The 26,888-nt window shown below is 53.9% G+C and overlaps 1 protein-coding gene across 1 annotated transcript in view; it reads right to left on the bottom strand.

Annotated features, from left to right (window-relative positions):
• The window catches only part of OTOG (otogelin), an 84,839-nt gene that overhangs the window by 5,731 nt on the left and 52,220 nt on the right, over positions 1–26,888 (bottom strand). The window contains exons 32-49 of the mRNA XM_024731592.1: positions 25,416–25,583; positions 20,961–21,233; positions 18,893–19,010; positions 18,079–18,158; positions 15,824–17,631; positions 14,845–15,013; positions 14,423–14,568; positions 13,775–13,864; positions 12,064–12,247; positions 9,463–9,683; positions 9,115–9,253; positions 7,328–7,522; positions 6,916–7,128; positions 6,215–6,319; positions 5,911–6,018; positions 5,125–5,226; positions 2,318–2,416; positions 996–1,036 (exon numbers count right to left, since the gene is read on the bottom strand). Coding sequence (XP_024587360.1) covers positions 996–1,036; positions 2,318–2,416; positions 5,125–5,226; positions 5,911–6,018; positions 6,215–6,319; positions 6,916–7,128; positions 7,328–7,522; positions 9,115–9,253; positions 9,463–9,683; positions 12,064–12,247; positions 13,775–13,864; positions 14,423–14,568; positions 14,845–15,013; positions 15,824–17,631; positions 18,079–18,158; positions 18,893–19,010; positions 20,961–21,233; positions 25,416–25,583 — 4,259 coding nt within the window. The remainder of the gene's footprint in view (positions 1–995; positions 1,037–2,317; positions 2,417–5,124; positions 5,227–5,910; positions 6,019–6,214; positions 6,320–6,915; positions 7,129–7,327; positions 7,523–9,114; positions 9,254–9,462; positions 9,684–12,063; positions 12,248–13,774; positions 13,865–14,422; positions 14,569–14,844; positions 15,014–15,823; positions 17,632–18,078; positions 18,159–18,892; positions 19,011–20,960; positions 21,234–25,415; positions 25,584–26,888) is intronic.

Here is a 26,888-nt window from a genome sequence, read left to right as displayed (position 1 = left end):
TGTGAGCTCAGTCACCCTCCCTCAAGTATGCCCATGTGGCTCCCGAGCCTCCCCACTGGGGAGCGCTCCCGTGTCTTCTCCCGGGCCTCAGGACTCCCCTGTCATTCTGAGCACCCACTGGCCACATCAGCGAGGGCTCCCTGCATGGCTGCCGGCCCTGCCCGGCTCATACGCTTCCCTTCCTTCTTACCAGTTAAAAGGAGAAGAGGATGGGATGGGGGACAAAATGAGAGAAAATGTGGGCTAGGTGGGAAAGAGGGAAGACTTATAATCCAAAAAATCATGTAGAAAACATAACTTTAAGCATAACTTTCCATTTCTTAAAGTATTTTCACTTCTCTCAGTGGCCATGCAGCCTGGTGGTTAAGGGCATGTTCTCTGGAGTCAGATATCCTGGTTGCAATCCTGGCTCTGTGATCTACTAGCTACATGACCTTAACCTTAGTTTTCTTGTTTGTATAATTGAGATAACCATAGATGCAATCTCATTGGGCTGTCGTGCGAATTAATATGATAATAGACATAAAAGGCCTAGGAAAGTTCCTGGCATATAGTTAGCTCTAGGTAAACATTAGCTACTGTCATGAGTATCACCATCACCATCATCCCTGCCATCCCCAGCAGCAGCAGCATCTTCTTCACCACCACCGCCACCATCCCCACCATCACCATTACATCATCACCATCATCATCGTTCCCACCATCCCCACCACCCGCACCATCCCCACAGCATCATCACCAGCATCCCCACCAGCGTCAGCATCAGCGTCGTCATAGTCCTTAATCCTCACCGCAACTCTGAAGCATGACCAGGCCCACTTTACAAGCGAGGGCACTGTGCCCAGACAGCAGAGCTTGGGATGAGAATGCTGGCTTGCAATTCAAGGCTCATTGCACTAGATTAAAGGAATAGGGTCTCCAAGAGAAGGGAAAGAGAAGGAAAGAAAAAGGGGGAGGCAGACCAGGGGGAGTGGGGAGGAGCAGGGTCTTCATACCAGATGGCACCGGGGCACTGGGATTGTGTCGCAGTCACACTCTGAAAAACAGGAGGGGACAGGACCCACCTCACCAGAGGTGTCCAGGTGGGAGCCCCCCTGAGCCTCCCAGACCCCTCACTGCAGGTGCAGCTCCTCCTCTAGCTGCCCTCCATCCCGCATAGGGGCTGCAGCTCCCCTGGTTGGGCAGGTGGGGCATGATGGGTCCAAATGCCGAGCTCCACATAGAATGTGCAGGGAGGATAAACAGGTAGATGGATCAATACCAGGTTCCCTTCCGTCACCTGGGCTTCATCCTTCCCCGTGCTCCGGAGCACATTCTAGAGCAGAATGGGGCCTCTCCAGGAAGGAACAAGGCAAGGGTGGAATTTCTGACCATCTGCATTTCCTAAATATATATATGCTCAGCCAGCTGAGCTCTACTCCAAGCCTTCGCCCGTGAGCAGGTCCAGTTCTAAGCTGCGAGGGAGCTGATTGCCGAGGCACCGCTGACTAACTTAAGGGCTCCAGCAGTTCTAGCTTCGGGAGGAGAAGTCAAGGTCACAGTGGCTGTGAAACACACTTGGGAGTCACCTTCATGCAGCAAATAGTTTTAGGTGCCTATATGCCGAGATTTTTCTCTGTTCTGGGGACAAAGCCATGGATACAACAGACCAAAATTCCTGCCCTCGTGAAGTTTACATTCTAGTGAGGCCCTGAAAAAGCAAGCTGAGAAACAGAGTTTCTCAACTTCTTTTCGAAAAACATCTTTTTAAAAAGATTTTTTTGATGTGGACCATTTTTAAAGTCTTTATTGAATCTGTTACAATATTGCTTCTGTTTTATGTTTTGGTTTTTTGGCCCCGAGGCATGTGGGACCTTAGCTCCCCGACCAGGGACTGAACCTGCACCACCTGCATTGGAAGGCGAAGTCCTGCTAACCATTGGACTGCCAGGGAGGTCCCTGAAAACCATTTTTATACAAAGCTCACAGGTGTTCATTACTGATCACTGCCACTCCCTGCCTGCTTCTCAAGAGGATTTGAGGCGAATTTGAACAAAATCATATTTACTATCAGATGGTTGCAATAAAGACTTTTTAAGGTGGAGAAGCTCCTTTTTGGAACAGGAAGTTGTTTTTTTCCTTCTTTTATCCTGGGGAGGCAAAGAATGTCCAGCACTCAGGGAGCGGGTGCAGCGGGAAGGCCATTGTGGCGGCTTCCCTCTGGTGACTCTGGAGGGGTCGAATCTGAGCCGAGTGGACAGTGGTGGCCCGGCTCCCCCTCCCCCCAGTGGCCTGGATCTCCGCCTTTGGGGAGGGGTGTCCCTGTGCGGGGACTTACCACAGGACTTGTAGGGGCAGCAGCGGTCTGGGCTCCACACCTCCACCAGGACAGTGCCCATGACACACTGTATGTGGGGACAGCGGAAGCTCTCACACACTGCATGGGCAGGGAGGCAGGGGACACGTCAGCCACAGACACCTTGGAGCTGGAATCCTCAGAAACACACTGGCTAAGGAGGGGTACCTCCTAGCTTCTCTGAGGTCCCCCCAGTGTCCTCAGACACCCTCTGGGGTCCAGAGGAGAAGACTGGGCTACTGAAGTCTCCCTGTAGAACTACATCAGGAGGCCCTCGTTCTGCCCTGGGAGGCACTAGCAACCTGACAGTGTCAGAACCTTAAATTCACTCAGCTGGGCCTCCCTCCCTTGGATGCTGTGTCACCCTGAGAGAAGTGGTCAGAGGGGAGCAGGTGACCAGGTGAAGCTCCGCTGATGGGACAGTTTCTCTCTAAGGAGAACACAGCTTCTCCTACGCTGTGGAGACGTCATCCTCTTGTAGCCCACCTGGAGCCTGCTCTGCTTCAGCAGATGCTACACTCTAGGGCTCACACTTCCCTCCTTCCTGCTCTCCAGCCAGTCCCCTCTTAGTTTAGGATTCCTCGGCCATTCTCATTTATTGAGAGACCAAGGCAAGGAGCAAGGAATCCCTGGACACAACTTTTTGGTGCAGAGGGGAGGTGCCAGGGTCAACGCTGAAGGTGAAAGATTGTAAAACTTATTTGATTTACAAAAAAAAATTATTGGCACAGGTAAGGAGTATTAATCAGTGTTTCAAAAACATAAGAGGTAGAGGGAGAAGGACATTTGTATAATGTCCAAATAACCGGTTACTTTCTGGTTGAAAGAGGAAATTTGTAAATGTAAGATGGACAGATCAGACAGCTACCACCCTAATCCAGGGCCAACGTGAACCTCGGTTAGAGTGGCTCAACCACAGAGCACGCGTCTCCTGGTGTGATGTCCTTTGAAGCTCGAGGACAGTGTAGCCAAAGATTTTTAATTTGAAGCCACCAAGTCTTGGATCTAATTTCCAGTTTACAGGAAGCACAGTGGACAGAAGAGCAAGGTAAATGGTTCCAAGAGGAAGAAACGAGACAAATCCAGAACATGAGACCTTCTGCAGGACCATAGCCCAAACTCTATAATTTAGTATCATACAGAAGAAGGAACATGTGCTAGATTAAAAGACATTTAAGAGACATAATGTTAATGTGTGGATCTGGATGGAATCCTGGATTGAACAGACCAGAAAAACCATGGACTGGTATGCTATGACTTGAAAATGTATCAACATGAAAGGTAAACATCATTAACTGAAAATACCTGGCTAAAAAAGAGCATGTACAGTATGACCTCATTTTGGTAAAACAGACTTACCTAAAGGGGGAGAATATCTAGAAGGATCTGTACTGAATTGGAGGATACTGACGATGAAATGGCTGGGAGGTAGGAAAATAGTGTTTTCATTTTCTTGTATTTACTTGGATTCTGTACTTTCTACAAGGCTTTGGTAGTGCTTTTGTAAGAAAAGTATAATGAAGACTGGGACAAGGTAATAATATCAATGGCCTCTGTTTATTGAGCACCTACTGTATGCCAAGCACTGTTATATTAAGGTACTATGTACACAGCACACACTCTACATCTATTATCTCTAACCTTCACAACAGCCCCTCGAGGTACATACTATTATCACCATTACACAAATGAGGAACCTTGGCTCAGAGAGGTTGTATACTGCCCCAGGCCACACAGCTAGTCAATGGCTGGGGCTCAAAACGCTGACTGACTCCCTATGCCTGTACTCAATCCACGTTGCCGGAGTACTTTCTGAGAAACAGGAAGAGGGAGGCTGAGGAGGAGAGATGAGGAGAGATGCTGGAGAGGAAGGACACTGATCCTCTCCTCAGATGACCTTTGTAAACCCTTTATGACAAGCGGCCTCTGAGCCCCCAGGTGGAGCTACTTGGTTGGGTATGGCCAAGCCTTTTGGGCAACTCTCAGTGGGAGCCTACATTGTTTCAAAGTTGGTTCTTGACATTGAACCAGTCGGGGTTGCCCTTGGGGTATCCTGGAGGAGGCCCCGCCCTACACTGCTCTGTGTCAGTGCAGTCTCCCTCACATCTTTCCTACAGTCAGTAGGGAAAGGAATTTTTGTAAATTAAGTCATATTGAAATTTAAACATTTTGTTAATTTTCATCCATTAGGTTTGCTTAAAGTCCATGATGCTGGCTGTACTATGCTTATTAGGCACAAGTAAGGTACAGTACACAGTACACAGTACTATGTTAAGGTACATCCTACATACAGGTGTTATGTCTTGTAAAAATATCAGAAAGGGCTCACTTTTATTCATCATTGCAAAATAAAAGAGCTTCAGAGGCTTTAAAATACAGCCTCGTGCAGGTACTATGGTAACAGTGGTGAAAGGGACCACGAGGCAGGGGCCTTGGGTCAGTCAGTGAATGAGGACTGTGGATCTAGGCCGGGAGAATGAGAGTAGACTAAGCATTTGTCCCTCAACCCAGGCCTCCCCCTGGCCCCTGGGAGCCTCCATGGAGGGAACAGGGACTTTCCTTAGGAAGCCTCAGAGCCACCTATGTGACAGCCTGTACCCCTGCCATCCAGCTCCCAGGACCTGGCCCAGCTTCCTTGGGTGGGGCCTCCTTCCATTGCTTCCCCAGAGCTCGCCACCTGGGGGCTCCCTGTTGCCCCCTGTTGAACTCCCATTGGTCCTAGGGTGAGGACTCTGTGAAGGTTCCTGGAGCCCCTTCCGGCCCTGGCCCCCACATCCAGCAGGACTCACCACACTGGTACAGAGGGCAGCAGAGCTCCGTGGTGTTCCTGTCCACGGTGAGCGCCTCCCCTTCCTGACACTCGGGGATGGGATCTGGACAGTCGCCACAGACTGAGGGGAGAGAAGGGCACCGCTGTCAAAGGAAGTACCTCTCCTGGGGAGCATGGTACAGAGCAGGTTGCTGGGGGAGGCACCTAAACCCCAGGTGTGACAGGAGTCAGACTCATAGCATTACCGAACCAAACTTGGGTCTGCTCACCTGTGTGCAGTACCGCCAATCTCCTGACACTGGCACGGGATGAAGGAAAGGGCAGCGTTTATCGCAGGCGCCAAGCAAGGAATTTGGGTCTTTTGAGCATTAGCCACCCGTTCTCCTTGCTTGGCACCTGCAATAAACAATGCACTTTCCTTCATCCCATCCCAGTGTCAGTAGATTGGCTGTACTGCACGCAGATGAGAGGACGCAAGTTTGGTTCGGTAACACTAGCAATGTTCCACAGTCCTGTGTGACCTGTCCTGGAGGCAGAACCTGGAAGTTCTCTCTCACATCCACCTGAACTCTTACACTGAACAAGCACCAATTTTCTTGTGCTCAGTAATGTATGGGGTGAAGCGGTGGTGGTTTCCTCTTCTTCCCACACTTCCTTTTGGACAGAGGTCTCACCCTTCTCCCCATGCCCACTCCACCAGAAGATCCCCACCCTTTCCTCCCAGCCACCCAGGGAAGCAGGGGTGAGGAAGGAGGTGGCTGTGATCCAGGCATGCATATTAACATCTGATGGCATATCGACCCACCACAGAAGTAGAAGATGCAGCACGAATCCCCCAGGCGGCCCGCAATCAGGGTCTGGTCCTGGCGACAGCTGGGGACCAGCGCTGCCTCACACAGGTCTGGGTCACACTCTTAGGAAAAGACAGAATTTTGGCACTGGGAGCAGACCCTGCATGGCCACACCTGGACCCCCACCCTAGCTCTGCTTTAATCTCCAGCCAGAACCCAGTCCCCAGAGCTGTCCTTGCTCCCCTCGCCCGGCTGCAGGGCTTCCCTGCCCCTGGGTGGTAGGTATCCTCCCCTATCCCCCATGCTGGGACCTCTCACCACAGCTGTAGCTGGGGCAGCAGGAGTCCTCCTGGAAGTGGGTGAGGAGTCGGTGGCCTGGGCTGCAGGTGGGGGCGAGGCCCTCACACAGAGTCTGGTTACACACTGGCCCAGGGGCCACAAGGACTGTCACCTGGAGGCTGGGACTCCCTCAGCCTCCAGCAATGCCCAGCCCCTGGACACCTGGCCCCCAGTACTTCCCCTAGCCTCCAGGACCCATGTTCTTGGAGGGGGCCTCTGAGGGTCACACAGGGTCCAGGACTGAGACAGAAGAGCAATCAGAGTTAACATTCATTAAGCTGGGCCATATGCCCACTGCTGTTCTACTAGATCAGTATCAACTTCTGTCATTCTCATAACGACCCAGAAGGTGGGTACTATTATCAGCCTCATGTTACAGAATCGACCGAGGCACGGAGGATGTTAAATGATCTCCTGAGGTCACAAGGCTGCAAGGTGGTGGGGGGAGCATCCACCAGGCTGCCTGGCTCCAGAGCCCGTGCCTTTAAGCCGTGCCCCACACTGACTCATAGAGCACAGCTCCCCTACCCCACCGCAGGTCCTCCACTCCCCCCAACACACCCCCATAAGACATTTTCATTTCTCCAGGTCTTATTCTATCCATCAAGGTTAAGAAGCAGAGCTGGAGCCTTTTAACCATCTTACAGTTGAGGTCTAGGGAAGTGCAGGGTGGGACTCACCGCAAACAGTCCCCAGGCAGCAGGGATCCTCGGTGGGCAGGAGCAAAGCCACCTCCCCGAAGCGTGGGCAGATTTCAGGGCGGGGGTCTGGGCAGCCTGGTCCCACTGGGACGATGGTGTCCGGAGCTTGGCACTGGTGCTGAGAGCAGCCACTGAGGGAGCTGTTCCAGGTCTCCCCCAGGGCCCGCGGCACCCCCGTGCCGTCCGTGCAGGCTGCAGTGGGCATGGCGGGGTGCAGGGGACTGAGGAAGGTGGGGAGACCCAGACTGTCCCAGGCCAGACCCTCCCTGGGAAACTGACCCCCCCAGAGTAGACCTGGAGGGATGCAGGGGGCCTCAGCCATGGGTAGCAGGAGGGTGAAGGAGACCCTAGGTTGAGGAGAGGGCCCTGCCCAGGGAGGGCAGGAACCTACCGCACTTCTCCTCGGGGATGCAGAACCCCGAGCGGCGCCGGTGCAAGATAGTGCCCTCAGAGCAGACACAGGCCTCGCCCAGCACCTGGCACTGCTCTGGGTCCAGCGGGCCCAGCAACCCATCCTGGCACGTCTCAGGGGGCTCACAGGCTGCCACACATGCCTGGTATGTGGAGTCGCTGGGGCACAGGAAGGCTGCAGGGGCACAGCAGCGGGCACCAGCCTGAGCTCAGACCCCAGGCAGAGTGAGGAGGGGGCTCAGAGCATCATCTGTGCCTCGGCAGAGAGTGCAAAAGGTTTTAGTGTCATTGCCTCCTTCCTCTAGATCAGGAGCCAGCAAAGCACAGCCCACAGCCCAAATCCAGCCTGCTGCCTGTTTCTGCAAATAAAGTTTTATTGAAACACAGCCACACCCATTCATTTACCTCTTGTATCTGGCTGCTTTTGTACTACAAGAGCAGAGCTGAGTAATTGTGACAGACCATATGGTCCCAAAAGTCTCAAATATTTACTATCTGGTCCTTTACAGAAAACATTTGCCAACCCCTTGCTATAGATCAGTGAGCACAGGCTCCAGACACGCAGGCTCAGTGGCCATGGCTCATGGGCCTAGCCGCTCCGCGGCATGTGGGATCTTCCTGGACCGGGGCACGAACCCGTGTCCTCTGCATCGGCAGGTGGACTCTCAACCACTGCGCCACCAGGGAAGCCCTCCAAACTTTCTTGATTGTAAAAACTAGATCTCACGTTGTGGTCCAATATACACGTGCATGTAAACAGTGCTCCTCAAGCCACTGTAAAAGAATCACTGAGAGCTTTTGCAACACCATGGCTGGGATCCCACCTCAGACCAACTGAATTAGCATTTCTGATTGTGGGGTCCCAGCATGAGTACTTTTTGAAGTTCCCTGGGTGATTTCAAAGGGTAGCTGGGATTGAGAATCACTGATATATTGAAACAAAAAACCTTTTCACAAGACAATACTTAATCATTCTAGGTGCAGTACACACTAGTATTTTTTATTCTATTGCATCTTAAAAATGCTGATGCTAAAAAAAAAAAAAAAAAAAAAAAGCCGAAGCTAGAATTACGGCTCTCACACGGTCTGTCACTTAAGACACTTCAGTTATTAAAAAATGCCGATGCTGACGCCCAAATCAGTGGGTATGCTGATTTCATACCCACTGAGTTGGGATCCACAGTTTGAAAAACACTGCTCTAGATGATTTTGTCTTTTCATCTTCTATCTGTCTTATTATAGGTGTGGCCTTCCTTTGAGCTGTTTCCAGCCTTTCTGGATGTGTTCACATTTATAAATCAAAATACTCTAGGCTGGTCCACCCCTGCCTACCCGACTAGTGCAAACCTAATGGGGGTGCGGAGGAATGGCTCTCACGTCCATCCTCAACGAAGGAGAGGAGAGACGAAAAGAGAAACATGACTAAAAGTTAAGAGAAAGGAACTAATATTTACTGGATAGTAACGTGTGATGGGCCTCTGTGAGGCACTCTGTACACATTATCTCATGTCATCTTCAAAACGACCCTCAAGAAAGTGCTATGACCGCCCCCATTTTACAGAGGAAACTCAAAGAAACTAAATAATAAACATAAAACATGTATTTGATGTATTTATATAAAGTATAATAAAAGTTAAAAATTTTAATTTGTTAGTATGCTTATAGATTTATTTAGAAAATATTTATAAATTTATTAATTAATATCCATTAGTGAGTGAACGACTATTAAATCTGGGAAAGCCTAGACCTGGACTCAGGTCTGTGATCGGCAGTAGTCGGAGCGTCGCCACTTGATGCACACGTGGAACTTATGGCACATGGCCACGTACACGGTCAGTGCCACGCAGGGCTGCTGCAAGTACTTGGTGTCCCGGATCCACAGCTCACAGAATGACTCCGGGGTGACCTGGGCCGTGCATCAGACGGTGCTGCCTACCCACATCCCCCATCTCTCAGGGCTCAGCTCCTCCCAGCCCGGCCCAGGGGCAACACGGACTTTGGCAGGCTCCCAATCTGTCCCAAGATCAACACCTCTAGGGAGCTTGCCCCCTGCAGGTAGATGCTGCCATTCTCAGCCCAGGAGGTCCCCCCATGCTGGACCCAGGTGACACCTACAAAGCGGTGGCAGACGCTGAATGTGTGGTTGGACACCATGCGAAGGCAGGGAGAGCAGTCGGCCGTGGCACAGCTGTCCGGGCGGAAGCGGGTCTGGCCCACCGAGGTCAGGGAGCTGGGCACCTGCCAGCTGTCCAGAAAGGGAGCAGGGTCCTCGGCCTCACCCACCACAGAGCCATCCTCCAGGGTGAGGTCATTGGCTGCGTCCCCATCACAGATACCTGAAAGGGGCAGAATTACCCCAGTGGCCATAATAATCACCACTCCCAGGTCCCCAGCTGTCACACTGAATATTCCTCACAATAATTCTTTGAGACTGGTATCACTGTTATCCCCATTTTATAGATGAGAGAAATAAGGTACAGAGAAGCTAAGAAATGCACTGTGTAAGAAACTGTCTTTGTTTAGGAAATAAACACCAAAGTATCTAAGGATAAAGGAACACAATGTCTCAAACATACTTTCAAATGGTTCAGAAAAAATGCATTTATGTAAAAGGCATATGCATAGAAAAGTGAATATATAAAAAGGCATATATACGTATATAAATGCATATATACATGCATATGTACATATATAATATATACATATATATACACATGGAGAGAGAGAGAAAGAGAAGCAAATAGGCAAAACGTGAACACTTGGTAAATCTGGGTGAAAAGCACATAGGAGTTCCTTATACTATTTTTGCAACTTTTAAGTTTAACGTTATATCAAAATTAAAAGTTACTCCAAAAAATCTGCTTTAGCAGAGATTGCTAGCTAATTATAACACCTGTTTCCTCTTCTTCCTGGGCGGTCCACTAGCCTATTTCTCCCAGGCTCTCCTGTGGTTGGTGAGACCATGTGGTAAGTCCCCACCAACAGAACGTGAGCGAAGGTGATGGGCACCACTTCCAGGTTGGATCCTTAAAACCTGCCCAGCTCTTTCCCCTTCTGTGCAGTTGGAAGCTTGTGTTGAAAATGGCAGAGCCACAGGATGGAAGGAATCTCCATTTGGGAATTTATGTGTGCAAGGAATAAACTTCTATTGTGTTAAGGCACTGAGACGGGGGCAGGGCTGAAGTTTATCTGTCACAGCTTCTAACATGACCTTAACCTCCACCTTCATTTCTCACACTCTAGGCTCCAAACACCCACTTCCCCGCCCTTGACTTTGCTTATGCTGCTCCTTCTCTCTGAAACACTTTCTCAAAAGTCCTTCCTTCACGTACCCCTCAGATGCACCGTCCATGACTGTCCCAATTCTGTGTAACAGGTTCAGTTTGCAGGTCTGGTTTGCTCTCTGAGTGCAAAGATTCATTTTCCCTTATAGTCTCACTCTCTCAATATTCCCCCAAGTTGCCTAGCAGGTGCCCAAGATACCAATGTTAGTCTGGATAAAATAGAAGTAAATTCGCTGACTTCTGCTCTGACACCTCCAGGCACCAATTTCGTGAATAAAAAGCATGAGTTACTACAAAATCCTCAGATTTTTATCAACAGTCCCAATGGTCAGATTTTTGGTCTTGGCATTGAGTCACTGAAGGGTGTCACAAAGGCATCCTGGGGAGGAGCTGGCCCACCGGAGGCTGACCACAGCACTCTGCATCAGGCACAAATAGTAGAAGGAAAAAATGGTGAGAAAGGGATAGCAGAGGAGGTGGTGATGGTGGTGTGTGTGTGTGTGTGTGTGTGTGTGTGTGTGTGTGTGTGTGTGTGTGTAAGGAGAGATGTTTGTGCCAGTAGGAATGGAAGCTTCATAAGACACATTTTGTCTTTTTTGCCTACTGTTCTGTCCCTAGTGACTGGTACATAGTAAATATGTGTTTATGTGTTGCACAGATGAAAGAATGAGCAGGGAGCAGGCTCACACGTTAGCTCATGTGTAGAAGGCATTTTGAACACAGAGGCATGAGTGTGAATGAATAAAATGGGTGCAGATTTACGGATGGCGGGCGTGCAAGCATGTGTGTGGAAGTATTCCTATGTCACCCACCATCATAATCACAACAGTTTGTCATGGAGCACCTTATGGGGGCCCACATCCTTCTGCACCTGCAAGGAGCAGCAGTCCACACTTAGACTCCTCCTGTACCCTTGTTCTTATCAAAATACATCCAGGCCCTGAAGGCATGCTCTCTGCAACCATGCTGCGGTCTGAAGAGCACTAGTTCTGTGTTGTGGCAGCTCTGTTGTGTGATCTTAGGCAAGCCACTTAACCTCTCTGAGCCCCCTTTCTTCTTTAGTTCGATGGCCATCCCTCAGGGCTATTGTGTGGATGACCTGGAATAAGTGAGATCAGAATGTAGAAGTGTTTTGTGAAGTGTCCAGGCATATGCAGACAGGGAAGATTATCTGGTGTTAGGAAGCGATCAGGGAAGCTGACAATCTCGGCTGAAGTGACAACTGGCCAAGGCCAGAGCCCTGCGCCACCTCCCTGCTGGCAGCTTCAGCCCTAGAACACAAGACATTAGGTCTCTGCCCTGGCAGCTCTGCTGGTCCCACCTCTGGCCCAGCACTCTGTCCCAGCTTTCCCTGTTCCAGGGGAACCTGTGTCTGGGGGCAGAGGTGGATCCAGGAAGCATCCCCCTCCCCCCCAGCTGGGTCCCACCTCACCGCAGAGTCCACGGCCCTGGGCTTGGCTGGCTTTGCTGGCCTCCAGGATCATGAGTCCTGAGCTGTGGAGCCACTGGATCTGGATGTGTGATGGTGTCCGGATCACATACATGTGTCCTGTGTCCTCAACTGTGAACCCGTACCTGCTCACAGGGGGCCACACAGGCTGCAAGTCCACAAACACCTTGTGGGGGAGGGTGTTCAATGTGAGCACAGCTTGTCTGCTCGTCCATCCGTCCCTCCCTCCCTCCATCCATCCATTTATCCCACTAGCAGTTATGAAGCATCTGCTACATGGCAGGCTCTGTTTCAGGCACGCGCAGCCCAGACACAGTCCAAGGTGGCATGGAAAAGTCCTAAAAACATGTTATGAGCACAAAACAATGACACAAGAAATGTAACAGCTGGAGGCAGGCGACATCTACACGCCCAAATAATCCTGAGCCCTTCTAATCACTCTCTTTTTTTCTGATTCTGCTCAGATCATTTCTTCTGGGAGACTGACCCTAAATCCCCAGCCGCTGGGTTGGGTACCCCTTTCTCTGGGGTCTCCCAAGCTCTGTGTTGTCCTTTAAGACAGATTTGTTCCCTCATCAAGGCCCTCCATGGGCTGTGAGTTTCTTAAGGGCAGAAACTGTGTCTCACTCACCTTTGAATCCCCAGCACCTGCCTTTGGGCCTGACATGAACTGGGGGCTCAAGCAATGTTTGTTAAATATGCAACACTTTAAACTCAAAGCTACAACCCCTGCTACTCACAGACAAGGTTAAATTTGTATGTATTATCAGTTTTACTATGTGGAAATGGGAGATGAAAATATTAGGATTTTAAAATATTTATAATGACTTTATACCCTCCCATCCAAGAATCACTGTTTTATTAATCACTTTGCAAATTATCCAGTGCATAAACTACTGTGTTGAATAGAGGGAGCCCTAGCCCGGTAGTCGGAAAACTTTGACCTTGGGCAAGTCCCTGGCTCTCTCAATCTAGCCTTCCGAGCTGTACAGACAGGGCCATGGGCTCCACAATGCTGGAGCACCTGGGATGAAACCCAGGGAGTTTTATGCTTAAGCCTCCATCTCATGGAAAACCCACTGCCCTAAGCCTTGTTCCTGAGAGTCTCACAAGGTGTGGCCCTTGTGTTCTATGTTCAAGAGCAGATTCTAGTAACAGGGCTGCAGGTCTGAGCTCAGGAATAGGTGGGGAGAGCCGACACTTTGGGACCTGAGGAAGAGATGAGTCAGCCCTACTCACCCTCCCCCTGGGAAGAGCTAAGGCAGAGCCTTCGGGGTGGGTACCCCACAGAGGGTGGGCTGTGGCTGGGCACCAGCCTCCTTGACAGAGGTGGGCTTGATGTGAAGCCGATGCATCTTAGTGTGTTCACATGGCCTTATATTTTTGTAAAAATTGCAGAAGTGAGATATTTTAACCACAATCATTTAAGGCTACTGTCTCTCGCCATTTAACTTCTTTTCGGTCGCAATATTCCTCCTGGTACACTTCCTCCCCTGACATGAAGAGTGGCCACAAATATTCTAATTAAAATCACCTCCTAATATACATAATTTTGCATTATTTTTCTTTTAGAGGATCCCTCCCTTCCCTTACTCCCAGTTGTGAATAAGCCTCAAAGCCCCTCCTCCCCTGATGCCCCGCCCCTCGCCTGACTCCTGCCCTTCCCTGGGGGCTTGCTCTTTGATGCACTCACCTTCCGGTTGAAGCGGTCAATGGTGACCTGATGGGTCAGGTGAGTCACATTCAGCATCACCAGGCAGAATGGCGGCCAGTTCAGGTGCCCCTGCAGAGAGAACCCAGCCCTCATCTACCTGGAGCCCTGCTGCCGCCTCCTCCTGGGGAGCAACTCTTCCCCCCCAACCCAACCTTGCCTCAATATGCTAGGGGCACCCACTGGGGTTGTGCAGATGGTGCACAGAGTCCCACAGAACATTCTGCTTCCACTTGACCTCCTGCAAACCCCCCAGAAAGCTGCCTCCTTTCACCTGGCTCATGGGAGCATCCTAGTAGGCGGTTCCCTGCAGCCAGCACCCTTGACCACAGGCCATATCCCAGGGGTGGCATCCCAGCTCCTCTGCATTTCAGTGCCTCTCACAGGGGCCTAGGCAGCTGGGAACGGTGCAGGCCCCAGGAAGGGCCAGGAGGTGGCGCTCCACTCACTCTTTCCCCAGGTGCTGGTTCCAGAAGAGCCCCATGACTGAGACAGACGGAGCTGCTGCAGGGGCCTCTTCATCTGTCCTCGCCCCTGATAACCCTCAAAACCCAACTCACTGCTCAATCTCCCCTCCAAACCTAGTCAGGTCTCAAGGCCCCAGCAGGAAGGGAAGCCAGGGACAGTCACCAGGTTGGCACTTTTGCAGTCGAGGACGTGAACAGTGACCATTTCATCGGGGCTCTGGCTGAGGATGTAGATGGCCTCCTTGAACAGGGCTACATAGCTCCCGTCGAAGGTGACAAAGCTCAGATCAGGGAAGATTGAGCACCGGCCTGGGGAGGGCAGGGACGAGAAGAATAAACAGATGCCCCTGGGGGCCAAGGCCACCCAGGAACATGAGGCCTTCTCCTGGGTGATCCAGAGGCCTTGGGGGGCTGGACGGTCACACAGAGATCAGAGGTCACAAGGGTAGGAAGGTCAGAGGTCCCACAGGGGGTTCATGTCAGGGTTACCCTGAGGCTGGAAAGCACACAGGAGAGGGGCAGAGATTGTGCCGGGTTCAGGGTACGAGAAAGACATGGGAGGCGCCCACGGACCCCACGACTCACAGGCACACTCCCAGAAGGGGCAGCAGCGGTCACCGCCCACCCTCACTGCGAGGCCCAGGACCCCACAGCTAGGAGGCGCAGTGCTCTGGGGACAGTGCTGGGACTGGTTCACTCGGATCAGTTGGCCCTCCAGGCAGATGTGGCGGACGCAGTCCTGCTCGGCGATTGGCTGGGGCACAGGATGGAGGAACAGCCTGAGCAATCCCCTTGGGACCACGGTCACTCATTCCCCTGCCCCACCTACCCCCAAGCCGTGAGGGCACAGATCCTTACCCCATAGGTTCTGGCAGGTAGGGGACCCTGAGGTACAACGACAAGGGAATGGTGCCTTCATCCTCCCTCCACCCACCCAACACACCACTGGGGGCCTAGGGCTGGGCTAAGAGTGAGACTGGGGTCAGGGGACTGAGTCCCAGAGAGTCTGCACATCCACCTGGCCCTGCAGAGAGTTCTAGGTACATAGCAGGTCCACTAGCTCAGACTCGTAGAGACCCAAGCACACGCACGCACACACAGTTTATCTCTCTCCTTACAAACGCAGACATACACCACCTTGCAACACCACACATCACATGCATAAGAACACACACACACACAGATGAGCGTTCACATGGGGTCCCACACACGTGAACACAAACGAGTTCACACACAGTCCCATATGGGTACACACACACACACGATGCACACAACAGCACACCAAGCCAGCCAATGGGCCCCTGGGTCCCAGGTGGGGCATGGAGGGATCTGCTATGGCATCAGAGGCCCAGAGGAGCTTGGAGAATTTGCAGGCTCCAGGAGCTTGGGGCAGGGGTCAGGATGGTGACTAAACGGCCATCTGGCAGCCTGGAAGCTGGCTAAGGAGACGTTGCCGCCGACCTTGAGGATGTGAGAGCACGATGGTGTCCAAGGCCCGGGGCACAGGAGGAGGGAAGGCATGGAGGGTTCACATACAGGGGCAGAACCCTGACAAGTCACTCACGACACAGATTTCAGATGTACTGGCTTCAGTGGTGGTGGCCAAGGACTCGGCCGGACCTGCCGAGATGCTCTGGGCTGGAGCCGAGCGCCCAGACTGCTCAGTGGTAGCCTCTCCCTCCGGCTCTGCTTGGGGCTGAGGTCCTGCCGAGGTGCCATGCGCCTCAGCCAGCTGGGGGAGCAGAACCAGCGAGCTCTCTCGGGAGGCCGTCCTGGCTGAGACTCTGATCAGCGGGTAGGACGTTGGCACCAGTGGTACTGTGCCAGCCCAGGGGCCCTCAGCCTCCGTCACCAAGGTAGCAGCAGTGTGGGCCACAGCAGGTGTGAGCTCTGTGGGGCCCCCCTGGGCAGAGCCATATATCCAGGTGGGCTGAGACACTTGCTCGGACAGGATGGCCATCTTCTCCGTGGTGCTCTTTCGTGGGCCAGCAGATACTGTGGAGGCCGCCCCCCCAGCCAGAGCCACAGCCACGACCCCAGAGGCTGGCAGCGTGGCCCCCAAAAGCAGGTCTGGAGCTGTGCCTGTTGCCTGAGGAACCACATGACTGGGCGGGTGCACCTGGGCCAGGACAGCCTGGGTGAGAGGCAGTGCGGGGCTGAGTGTCCGAGCAGGCAGAGTTGTGGCCACGGCGGGAGATGCGGCCTGTTGCTGCAGTGGAGGGGGGATGGCAGAGACGCTGGGGCCGGGCGTGGCCACTGGGGCGGACGTGCCCACCTTGGCCAGGGGCAGGCTGGTGTCGGGAGGCAGACCAGAGAGGAGCTGGGGCTGCCGAGTTGACTCCAGAGATGTGAAGGGTGTGGCCCCCAGCCCACGAGCGACTGTGGACAGGCTGGCGGCAGTTACAGGCCCCGAGGGCAGAGTGGGAGGCCTGGCGGCGGCTGCAGTGGCATGCGGAGCGGGGTGGGGCGGGGTCATGGGGAATGGGCTTGGCAGTGGGGATGCTGGTGGGCCCGTGGCCTGGCTGGGCCCAGGTTGGACCTTCTCTGTGGATGGCGCTGTCTCCACCATCTCAGTCACCAGGGGACTGGCAGGAATCTGTTCTGTGGCTGTTCTAGACTCAGCTGGGGGGCTGCTGGGACTGGAAATGCTCTGGGACTGTACGGGACGGGGGATCCCTGTCCCCGTCACGACCTCCGTTATTGATGGTGTCGGCAAAGCCTTGTGGGATCCTGAGGAAGTGGGAGGCCTGGAGGTCACTGCAGGGGAAGCCACAGGCCTGGAAGAGGGACTTGCGGGCAACTCCAGGCTCGGGGAGGGCTGGAGGGGTGTCGTCTTAACAGGCAAGGAGCCAAGGCCTAGGACCGTCACGGCTTTGGTCACAAGAGGGAAGCGAGGTGCAGGGGGTGACAGGGAGGAGACTGTGATGTTGACGCTTCCCGCAAAGATCACAGTCACCCTGGTCGTCTCCATGGCACCCGACCCCATGCCTGATGTGGGCATCTGCTGTGAGAGGGGAAGGGATGAGGGCTCTGGGACACGAGGGGTGGTCAGGTGGCTGGCGGTCACTCCCGTGCTGGCTGGGGCCTCTGTGGGGTGCTCAGGGACGTTAGATGCAGTGACCCCCGGTGGCTGCTTCTGAGTGGTCTGGGTGGGGCCTGGAGACAGAGCTGGCCCCACAGTGGCTGCCACGGGTGGGTTCAGGGCCGTGGTGAGCGGGATAGCCGGTGTGGGTGCTGGCCTGTGGGATGGGGCCCCGGGAGCTTCCTGTGGAAACTGCAGCTCCTCGTCACTGGGGGTGGGCAGCTCTTGACCGGGAGGCAGGGTCTCGTTGCCAAAGGCCTCCGTGGGAACCAAAACCATAGGCTCCACACCTGGGGCAGACCAGAGAAGAGGCTCAGCCAGTGGGGCGACTGCTGCTGCAGGGGTCATCACTGGGCAGGGCTGTGATGTGGGGCTCCTGGGCTGGCACCCTTGGTGAGGGGGGTAGAGCTTCTGACAGCTGGTCAGGGACTCTGTCACGTGGTGTTAGATGGCCCAGAGAAGTCAGCAGGTCTGCACCCTGTCCCACACCTCAAACCCTGAGCCCAGAGCCCAGAGCCCTCAGGTCTAAGTCTGGCGGCATCTCAACACGTGACCCCAGCCAGTTCCCTTCCCCACATGGGCCTCATTTTTTCTGTGAACTGGGGGGAATGGACCAGATGAGGTCCCTGCCTGCTCTAGAGTGCTCTCCTTCCAGAGGCCCCTGTGCTGACCCTGTTTCACCAGGGACCCGGGGGGTTTACAGGTCCAAGGAGGGATGAGAAGTCCAGGCCACTCACAGTCCTCCAAGTAGACGCATCTCTGTGTGACTTGATCCAGGACCCTGGGGGTGGGGCACACAGGCACACAGCCTTCCACCCTGAGGACAGAGCAGGGGGCCAGTCAGCGGTCTGGAGCACCAGGAGGGCCACGGCCTTTCACCCGGACGGAGCACAGACCTCATCCTTTCTCATGACACACGTGTGTGTGTGCATCTCATGTACACACTCACATGAACCTCCGTGGAGACAGCATGTACAGGAGCACACATACCCAAACATGCATGCTGCACACTCCTGCCCTCAGGCTGAGGGGAAAACACGAACAAAGTCTGGTTATGTGCACACTTGTGCCCACACTCACACATGCACACGTGTCTCCATTTACGCGCATTCGCACGTTCCTCCTCCACACCTGCAGGACTCAAAGCCATTCACGTGGATACACATACGTCCACACAGTCCGCCAAAACATCAGCGTACCTTATGCACGCACACCCAGCTGCACCAACACCCATACATGCAGCTCATACGCATGTACATACACCCAGCTGTGTACAGCTGTGCACCCACGGCTACCCTTTGCACACCCACAGGCTCAACTATACACACGTGCACAAACTGACATTCACATACGCCCACATCAGGCAGGTTCACTCTGGTTCACACACATCCCCATACCCAGTACGCAAAACATACCGACACGAGTACGTGTGAATACACACACACCACAGTACATGCTCACGCCTAAACCCACAGACTGCATACAAAGCCATTCACTCAGGTGTATGCTCAAATACACTGAGGTACACACCTTGAATCCATGCCACCTCACCTGGGCACATCCTGGCAGCTGGCTGCCCGTGGGTCCTGGCAGGTTTGGAAGCAGGGGCTGGCACAGGCATCGTAGTGCCACTCACAGGTGGGGTAGGGAGCCCCCGAGCGCTTGGCATCTGGAAAGGTGGCCCAACCCGAGACAGTGAGACTGAGCCCCAGCTCCTGATCAGGTGCCAGAGCACAGAGGTCATCCCACCTCAGCCCATGCCCACCCTGCTCCGTGGAAGAGATAAATGGACTCGTGCAAGAAAAGTGAAGACCGAAATGAGATGAAATGAAACAAAACAAAATCAAATCAAATCAAATCCAACCTGAGGGGAAACCATATTCCTGAGAGCTGAGGTCGGTGGCTGGGGGATCTTTGGGTCGGGACTCTGGGAACTTGGTGGAGGGGCTGAGGACCAGGGGTGGGGTGGGACTATGGAATGGGCAGTTGGAGCTGGGCTTTCAGAGGCGGCCAAAGAAGAGGCTGGGACCCCTGATCTTTCCATAAGGCTGCCTTGTCACCCTGACCTTCTGGGACCTTGGTGGCCAGGCTTGCCCCCTTAGACCTTGCTAGCTATCAATAATAATAACAACAGCCAACTCTTAACACCAAGCGCTACACTCAACATTTCACAAGTATTCACTCATTAATCCTCACAGTAATTCGATGAAGTAGCACTATTATTATCCCCATTTTACAGAAGAGGAAACTGAGCACAGAAGATGCCGGGAATATTAAACTTTCCCAAAGGAGATTTCCTCAAAAAAGGCCTTGTGGCCACTGCCTTGACAAGTGAAGGATCCTCAGGGAAAGTCTGGAGCCCGTGGGGGGCTTCGAGGCAGACAAGACCCCAGACCATGTTGGCACGAGTGATCAGTCTCTGAAACCATGGCCTGAGCTGGGAGGCGTGGGCGAGCTCCCCAGCAGGCTGGAGGGAGCAATCCCACCCGGGCAGCCCCATCCTAACGAAGCCCCATCCCCAGTCCCCAGCCTGCTGCTGACTGTGAAGGAGCCTCCTTTTGTAAGATCCTTGAGACCAGAACTAGGAACTTACATCTGGGGAGCACCTACTCTGAGCCAGGCCCAGAGCAAAGCCCGGGAGATACGGTCAATCCTCGCAACAACCTTCTGAGGCAAATACCCCCGTTGCACAGATGAAGAAACAGGGTCGAGGAGAGGGGGGCTGGGGCTCCTCCAAGTGCCAAGGCCCGGGATCAGGACTGTCTGCCTTCAGAGCCTGGGTGTCTTCCAGCAAGGGACACAAGTCCTGCCATCACAGCCAGTGGTGAATCTGCCCTGGGTGGGGTTCACTGGTGGACTTGATAGGTGACCACTGAATGTCAGAGTGAGCTGGCCCAGCCCTGGGCTGGGAGCGGTGGGGGATGATAAACGAAAGGCTGACTGGGGACATATTTACACATGTGTACGTGTAAATGGATCCATTCATACAGCACAAACATACATGTGCACGTGCAGGACAGAGAGGCCAGCCTGGAGCAGTAAGGAAATTGTGATCACTGTCTCCAGGGTTTAGGCAGAGGACAACTACTTTTGGGGCTCACCCACCTGGCAGGGAGATGGCAAAGCCCTGGAACCCACTGGTCTCAGCTGGAAAGGGCACGAAGCTGCCCCATCACCGCCCAGGTTCTTGGGCCTCTCATGGGAGCCAGGGGGGCTTTGGCCTCCTCAGGCTGTGCCCCAGTGGGCAGTCTTTGAGCTCACAGGGCAGGCATGTGCCCCCATCAGCAAGAAACCTGAGCCTGCGGGCCGTCAAGCTGCGGCCACAATGATCACTTTTCTCGCTTCCACAAAGGCCGCCCTATTTTTAGACTTTGTAAATGGCCTGTGGGAGTAGGCAGGACCCAGGAAGCTGGCTGGGCCCCAAGTCACAATGCCCAAGGCTCCCTAGGCCACCAACAAGGAGGCCGGGCCCCCTCCCATCTCAGGGGTGGCACCCACGTGGCTTCCCTGTGTCAGGAGAGTGAGGATCTCGTCTCTTGGAGGCAACTGGAAGGATGAGGTGGGAGGGAAGCTGAGTCAGGGGCGGAGGAGCTGAGGGCGATGCAGGGTGGACACCTACCCAGAAGGCGGAACAGTGTGCCCCGGCGGAAGGCCTCCGTGTGCTCGTACAGCCGGAGGGCCAGCACTGGGCCCAACACGTAAAGGAAGGCCCCAGGCTCCGCCAGGGACTCGAGGGCCACCAGGCCCGCACGCCACGAGTGCAGCGAGAAGGAGGCATGGTGGTGGAAGGCATCGCTGGCCTGCCACTTGGCCAGCTCCAGAGACCCGTTGGCCATGACGTGGAGGAAGAAGTTGGGTCTGTCCGCTGCCTCCAAGGATATCACATCTGGGTCTGCAAAGAGCCACGAGGGTGAGGTCAGCAGCGAGAGGTCCGGATGCGGGGAGGGGGCAGACACCCAGGCACCATCTGCAGTCTCAGCGACTCAGGACTGGGTCCTGCTCCTCCAAGCCTGCCCGCCTCCCCTCAGCCCACCCACCTCTGCCTGCTGGCTGCCCCTTGGCACACACCACCTCCACCCGAGGGAGGGAAGGTTGGGGGTTAAAGCCCCAACTGCAGAGCCTTGGGGAGGTGACTGAACTATCCCCTCCTCCCTCCCTCCCTCTCTCCTTCCTTCCATTCCCTCCTTCCTTTCTTCCTCCTTCTTTCCCTCTCTCCACCTTCCCTCCCTCCTGCAAACATCTCTGAGGCCCCTCCGTGTACCATGTGCTAGTCTAGATGCTAGGGATACAGCAGTGAGTAGGACAGACAGAAACAGCTGTCCTGGTGGGGTTCTGTTCTATGGGACGCACTAGACAAGCTGGGGTTTGCTGATTTGTCAGTTTTCTTGGTCCCGCTCCTCACAGAATCCCAGAGGGTCAGAGCTGGGGGACCTGAGGCTGAGCCCAACCCACAGCAGGGACACTGCCCCAGAGGTGGAAAGGGGCCTGCCCAGAGGCCTAAGAGCTGGGCTCCGCTGTCCTCTCTCCTATCTCCACGCTGCTGGGTGGATCTCCCCTGCTCCCCACCACAGGGCCCTGCAGGGTCAGGGCCCAAATGCACAAGCAGGTGTCCGGAGTCCCGGCCCACCATGGCTGGCTGTGCTGTGGACAAGTGAATTCACGCCTCCAGGCTGTGAGGGATGAACGGTGTGTGAAAGGCCCAGCGCAGGGCCTGGTGTGTCTCCCCCTCCCCCCATCACCCCTCCACCCCGTGGCCCCAGGAGATACTGCACAGAGCTCCTGTTAGACCTCCCTGGGCAGCTGTGAGAAGAAATGAGGTAACTGGGGGAAGAATCAATTCTTCATGTCAACGACAACTGCTATTGATCAGGACTTAACCCCGTGCCGGACACAGTGCTGAGCAAGCTCTCTACCCGCTGCTTGTAGTAAATTCCAAGAGAGCCCTGTGAGGCGGTGAATTCATTCATTCAGCAGCTAACACTACTGAGGCCCCCACCAGGGGCCAGGCACCGTTCCAGGCACTGGGGACACAATAGGGGACAAAACGACAAATCCCCTGTCCTCACGGAGCTGACATTCAAGTAGCAGGTGGTGGGTGGGGAGTAAACATAATGAACAAGCAAATTCTATAACAGGTTAGAAGGCGATGACATTGCATCCCCATTTTACAGATGAGGGCGGTGAGGCCTAGAGTCACACTGACAGTGGAAAAAGGAGGCAGGATTGGAGCCCAGGCTCTTAACCACTACGCAGTCAGCCCCAGGGATGGGATCCAGGAGTGGGCATGGGGCAGCCCAGGCGGGTAGAGTGCTGAGTCCCTCACTGGGTGACCTCAGGCAACTCACTTCCCCTCTCTGGGTCTCGGTTTTCTTGTTTGTGAAGACTGGAGTTGGCCTAAATCAAGGTTCTCAACCATTTGTCCTGAAGTCCTCCTAACGGGGGGAGAGGCTGAAAGCCAGACCTAGAGGTAGAGTTGTTTCTCGGTACACCCGCCCCGGTACCAAAATCCAAGGATGCTCAAGTCCTTTACATGAAATGGCCCAGTACAGTCATCCAACCGTATTCGTAGGTTTCCATCTGAAATTCCACCCGCGACTGGTTGAATTCGTAGATGTGGAACCGTGGATACAGAGGACTGACTGTACAAAGTCTCGTGTTTTACCTTAAATAATCAAATGATTTTTTACCTTCCATTTTCTAAATTTTATTTCTCTTTTAATATCTCTGTTTGGGAGGAGCCTGACAAAAGTGACAGCCTGGTTGCTGTCACTTGCAAGTGATGGCCCCTTGGGTAAGTTACCAAACCTCTCGGGGCCTCAGTTCTCACATCTGTAAATTGGGAAAATAATAGCACCTACCTCCTAAGATTGTTGTGAGAATTAAATGAGTTATTATATATGAAGCACTTAGAGCAGTGCCCAGCACACAGCAGGTGCTACAGAAGAGTGAGGTATTGTTAATAATAAATCAGTAACCTCCTCCAAAAATCTTTAAGTAAAATTGATACTCCAGGGAGATGTACCAGGTTGTGGCTTGTGTCCCTTTACTACATCCTATAGGACATCAAGACCATGAGAGTGAGAGGCTCAGGCCAAATGACTGCTGAATCCTCCTCTCTGTGGCATCTTCTGCTCTCCATTTCTTCCCATCACAACCTTACGCATCCTTCAAGGCCAAATTCAAGAGACACCTCCCCGACGCAGCCACCCCAAATCTTACCTGGAAGGTATGTTCTCTTCTGTTGTCCAGTACTCTGGGCACAGCACAGGGAAGGAACACAGGATGGGGTGGGAGTGGGAGCCTGGCCTTCACAGCCTCTGGGCATCCCATCCACAGTGACATTCTCCAGGGCCAGGCTACTCTAGGGTTTGCTTAACATGCCATAAAACCACTGGAAAATCAACACCCCCTCTAGACTAGACCTTACTTACTGGGCTAAAATACTGAATGGAGAACAGAAAATTCCCACTAAGCAGATGGTCCATTACATCTGGAATGTTATAAGACACCCTTCCTTCTTCAAGCAGGACCACACAGATCTGGGGGTCGGGAATGTCTAGGGAAGAAGTGTTCCCTTTTGTGGCAGTGGGGATGCTCCTGGCCCTCCTGTGGCCCAGTCCCTGGCTCCTCACTCCCAGGTTTCCTCGTGCAGTGACGTGATTCCTCCTGGCGCCTCCTACTGTACCCCTGGCTCACCCCACCATGGACATCCCCTTAGCTGTGCCTGGGATGTCCCTCCCCTCCTGAAAGCCCTTCCATGTCTCCCCACTGCCCTCAGTATAAAGATCTACCTCCTGAGCTTGGCTTACAAGTCCCTTCCTGGCTCCTTTCAACCCTTCAAGGGACAACACTTATTCTAAGAAGCCTCTCCTGACTCCCCAAGACTGAGTTAGGGGCTCCTCCTTCCCACAGGCATTGTAACTGCCTTTGACGTGTCTGTCCCCTGGATGGGACTGTGGACTTCTGGTGGGCAGGGGTCGTGGCTCTGATGCCAGTGATTCCCCAGTGCCCAGCTTGGTGCCTGGCATGGGAACAGGGCTCAATGAAAGGGAGGGAGGCAAGGAGAGAGGAAGGGGAGGAGGAGAGGAGGCAGAGAGAGAGAGAAAGAGAGGATGATCCTCGTAACTAGATAAACCACAGACATGAGAATCTGAGAACTTAAATTCTTAGCCTGGAATGAACTGAGATGTGTGTTGGTTCAAGATTCCGGTCGATGCTGGGATTGGCTTCACGGACATCCCTGTGATTAGGGAGATACTGACTAGATGGGACCAACAGGATTTGCGGGGAGAAACCCTGATCAGTGATCACAGTGACCACACACTGGGACACACACAAATGGCCACAGAAGAGAAGGCTTCCTAGCACTGGTGAACTGAGGCCTTGGCTGGCCCAGTGCCCAACACAAACACCACCGGTGGTCACTCCCCACTGGGCAAGGTCCTGCCACCCCTCAGGCACTGCTGAACTCTGAAGAGAAGATGGTGCCCACTACAGCTAAGCCCTTTAGGTCTGCTTGCAGTCTAAGACCCAGGAGGCTGGCTAGTTCCAGGTGTGCCTCAGTCTGTGAAACCCACCAGACCAGAACTCAGGACCATAACCTGAGCAAATCAAGAGCCCACTCCTCCATTCACAGGAGAAGGTCCCACTGGAGTTAATATAACAGCCAGTTCCCCTCTGGTATTTACAGTCTATCTAGTCTTAAAAATAGAGAGGAGAAGTGGGGAGGGGGGGTAGGAAGAGGGAGAATAAGAAGGAAATTTAGGGGGAGGGATGGGAAGTAGTAGTTATTGCCACCCAGCTTTTCTGGAATACAGCTGCTGTGTGAAGCAAGGTCCAAAGGGACATCTGGACCTTGGCCTCTCTGGTTTTTTCAAGAAGAAGACAGAAGGTGTTTCTTGAAAGAGGCTAAGAGGCTGACCCAGAACCCTGTCTCAACTGGGAAAGGGGTGCCTGCTGGAGCCCCACATTTCTCCAGCTACTATAGCTGGCTTAGGGTCGTAGCATCCTCCCCTCCTCCAACACCTGCTTCCCTCCACCAAGTGCTGGAGTGGGGCCAGAGGGTGGGCCTTACCATGGGCCTTGGCCTTGTAGAGGGCAGCCGTCAGCAGGAAGTTCACAATGTCCCCCGGCGCCACATCTTGTGCTCTCACTAGGACTATGGCAGCACCTGCCACCTTCATGGCCACCAGGGCACCACTGGCTGCCAAGCTGGCCAGCTGGTAGGGGCCCTTACCTAGTGCTGGAGAGAGGGGGCCCAGTCATAAGCCCTGCCGTCCTGGGACTGTGCCCGCCTCCCATCACTACCTGCCCAGCCCTGCCAGAAGCGGGAGGAGAGAGGATGCTAAAGAGCTCCTCTTGGTCACGTCCCTCACCCCCGGCCCCGGGGACCTTGATTCCCATGAAAAGGAAGGGACGGGAGCCCCAGGCTGCCAGCCCCTGATGGGAACTGACATTCCGCACAGCACCTAAATCACTTCACAGGAAGCCTGGAAACAAGGCCACCCCTGGGGGGCATCTGGGCCCCCAAATGTCTCTCCATGGGCCTTGACTGAGACTCTACCATTCCAGCTGCTGCACTATTCAGAGTTGCCTCTGGGAGAAGATGCCAGACCCGGTCTCTACCCACCTGAGGTCTGAAGGGTAAAGACCAGGAAGCCTTGGGCTCAGCATTTGTGTTTATCTATTTATTTCAAACACGCGTCACTTCTGTGTCTCTTGGGTTCCTGCGGTGGTCGGTTGTCAGTAAGCTGGACAGTGGCATGGGTTTCCTAGACCACTGCAACAGCCCTCATAACTGACCTCCCAGCCTCTGGTGTGGCCCGCCCTCCAGTCACCCTCCTAGCCACACTCCCTTCGGTGACCGCTCAGTGGCTCCTCTTTGTCCTCAGGATAGACTCCAAGAGCCCAGCTTGATTCAGGGGCCCTTCACGCCCCAACCCCTGCCACTGTCACACTGAATTTCTCTCGCTCTTCCTTGTAAGAGCTGTGCTGTGTCCTACCTCCTGTCTCACTCGCGCTGTCCCACCCACTCAGCGCAGTCCCCCCCCCCACACCCTGTTCTGTGCCCGGGGCCAACGCCTCCTCAATCTCTGGGGCCCAGCTCAAATGTCACCTTCGTGGTGAAGCTCTCCCGGCACCCTCTCCCACTGCACGCAAGCGTCCTCCCTCCCCTGTGCTCCAGCGGTCTCAGAGCACGGCTCATGCCGATCACAGCTCTTATGAGGAGGGTCTCGATCGGGGGTCCACGTCTGTCTTCCCTACCAGAAAGGACACAGGCAGTGCTGTGCTGGCTTAACAATCAGCTCTCACAAAATGAACAAGCAAACAAAACCCCATTTGGTAATGTTTGCTGATTTCCGTGAAAAAATACTCCCACCAGTGGTCAACTTCAAACTACCGACTGAATGTGGAGTGAAGAACACACAGTGGGTTCTAGAAAGCCAGGGTGGGCCGGCTCCAGAGCACCACTGGGACAGGTCTCATTAACTGGTGAATCCCCAGCGCTCGGCAAAGGCCTGGACCAAAGAAAATGTTGGTAGAAGAG

Source organism: Neophocaena asiaeorientalis, unplaced genomic scaffold, assembly GCF_003031525.2.
Source record: "Neophocaena asiaeorientalis asiaeorientalis breed wild unplaced genomic scaffold, Neophocaena_asiaeorientalis_V1.1 scaffold571, whole genome shotgun sequence".
Taxonomy (NCBI): domain Eukaryota; kingdom Metazoa; phylum Chordata; class Mammalia; order Artiodactyla; family Phocoenidae; genus Neophocaena; species Neophocaena asiaeorientalis.
The sequence above is the reverse complement of the archived record's forward strand: the minus strand, read 5'-3'. Positions and strand labels throughout refer to the sequence as shown.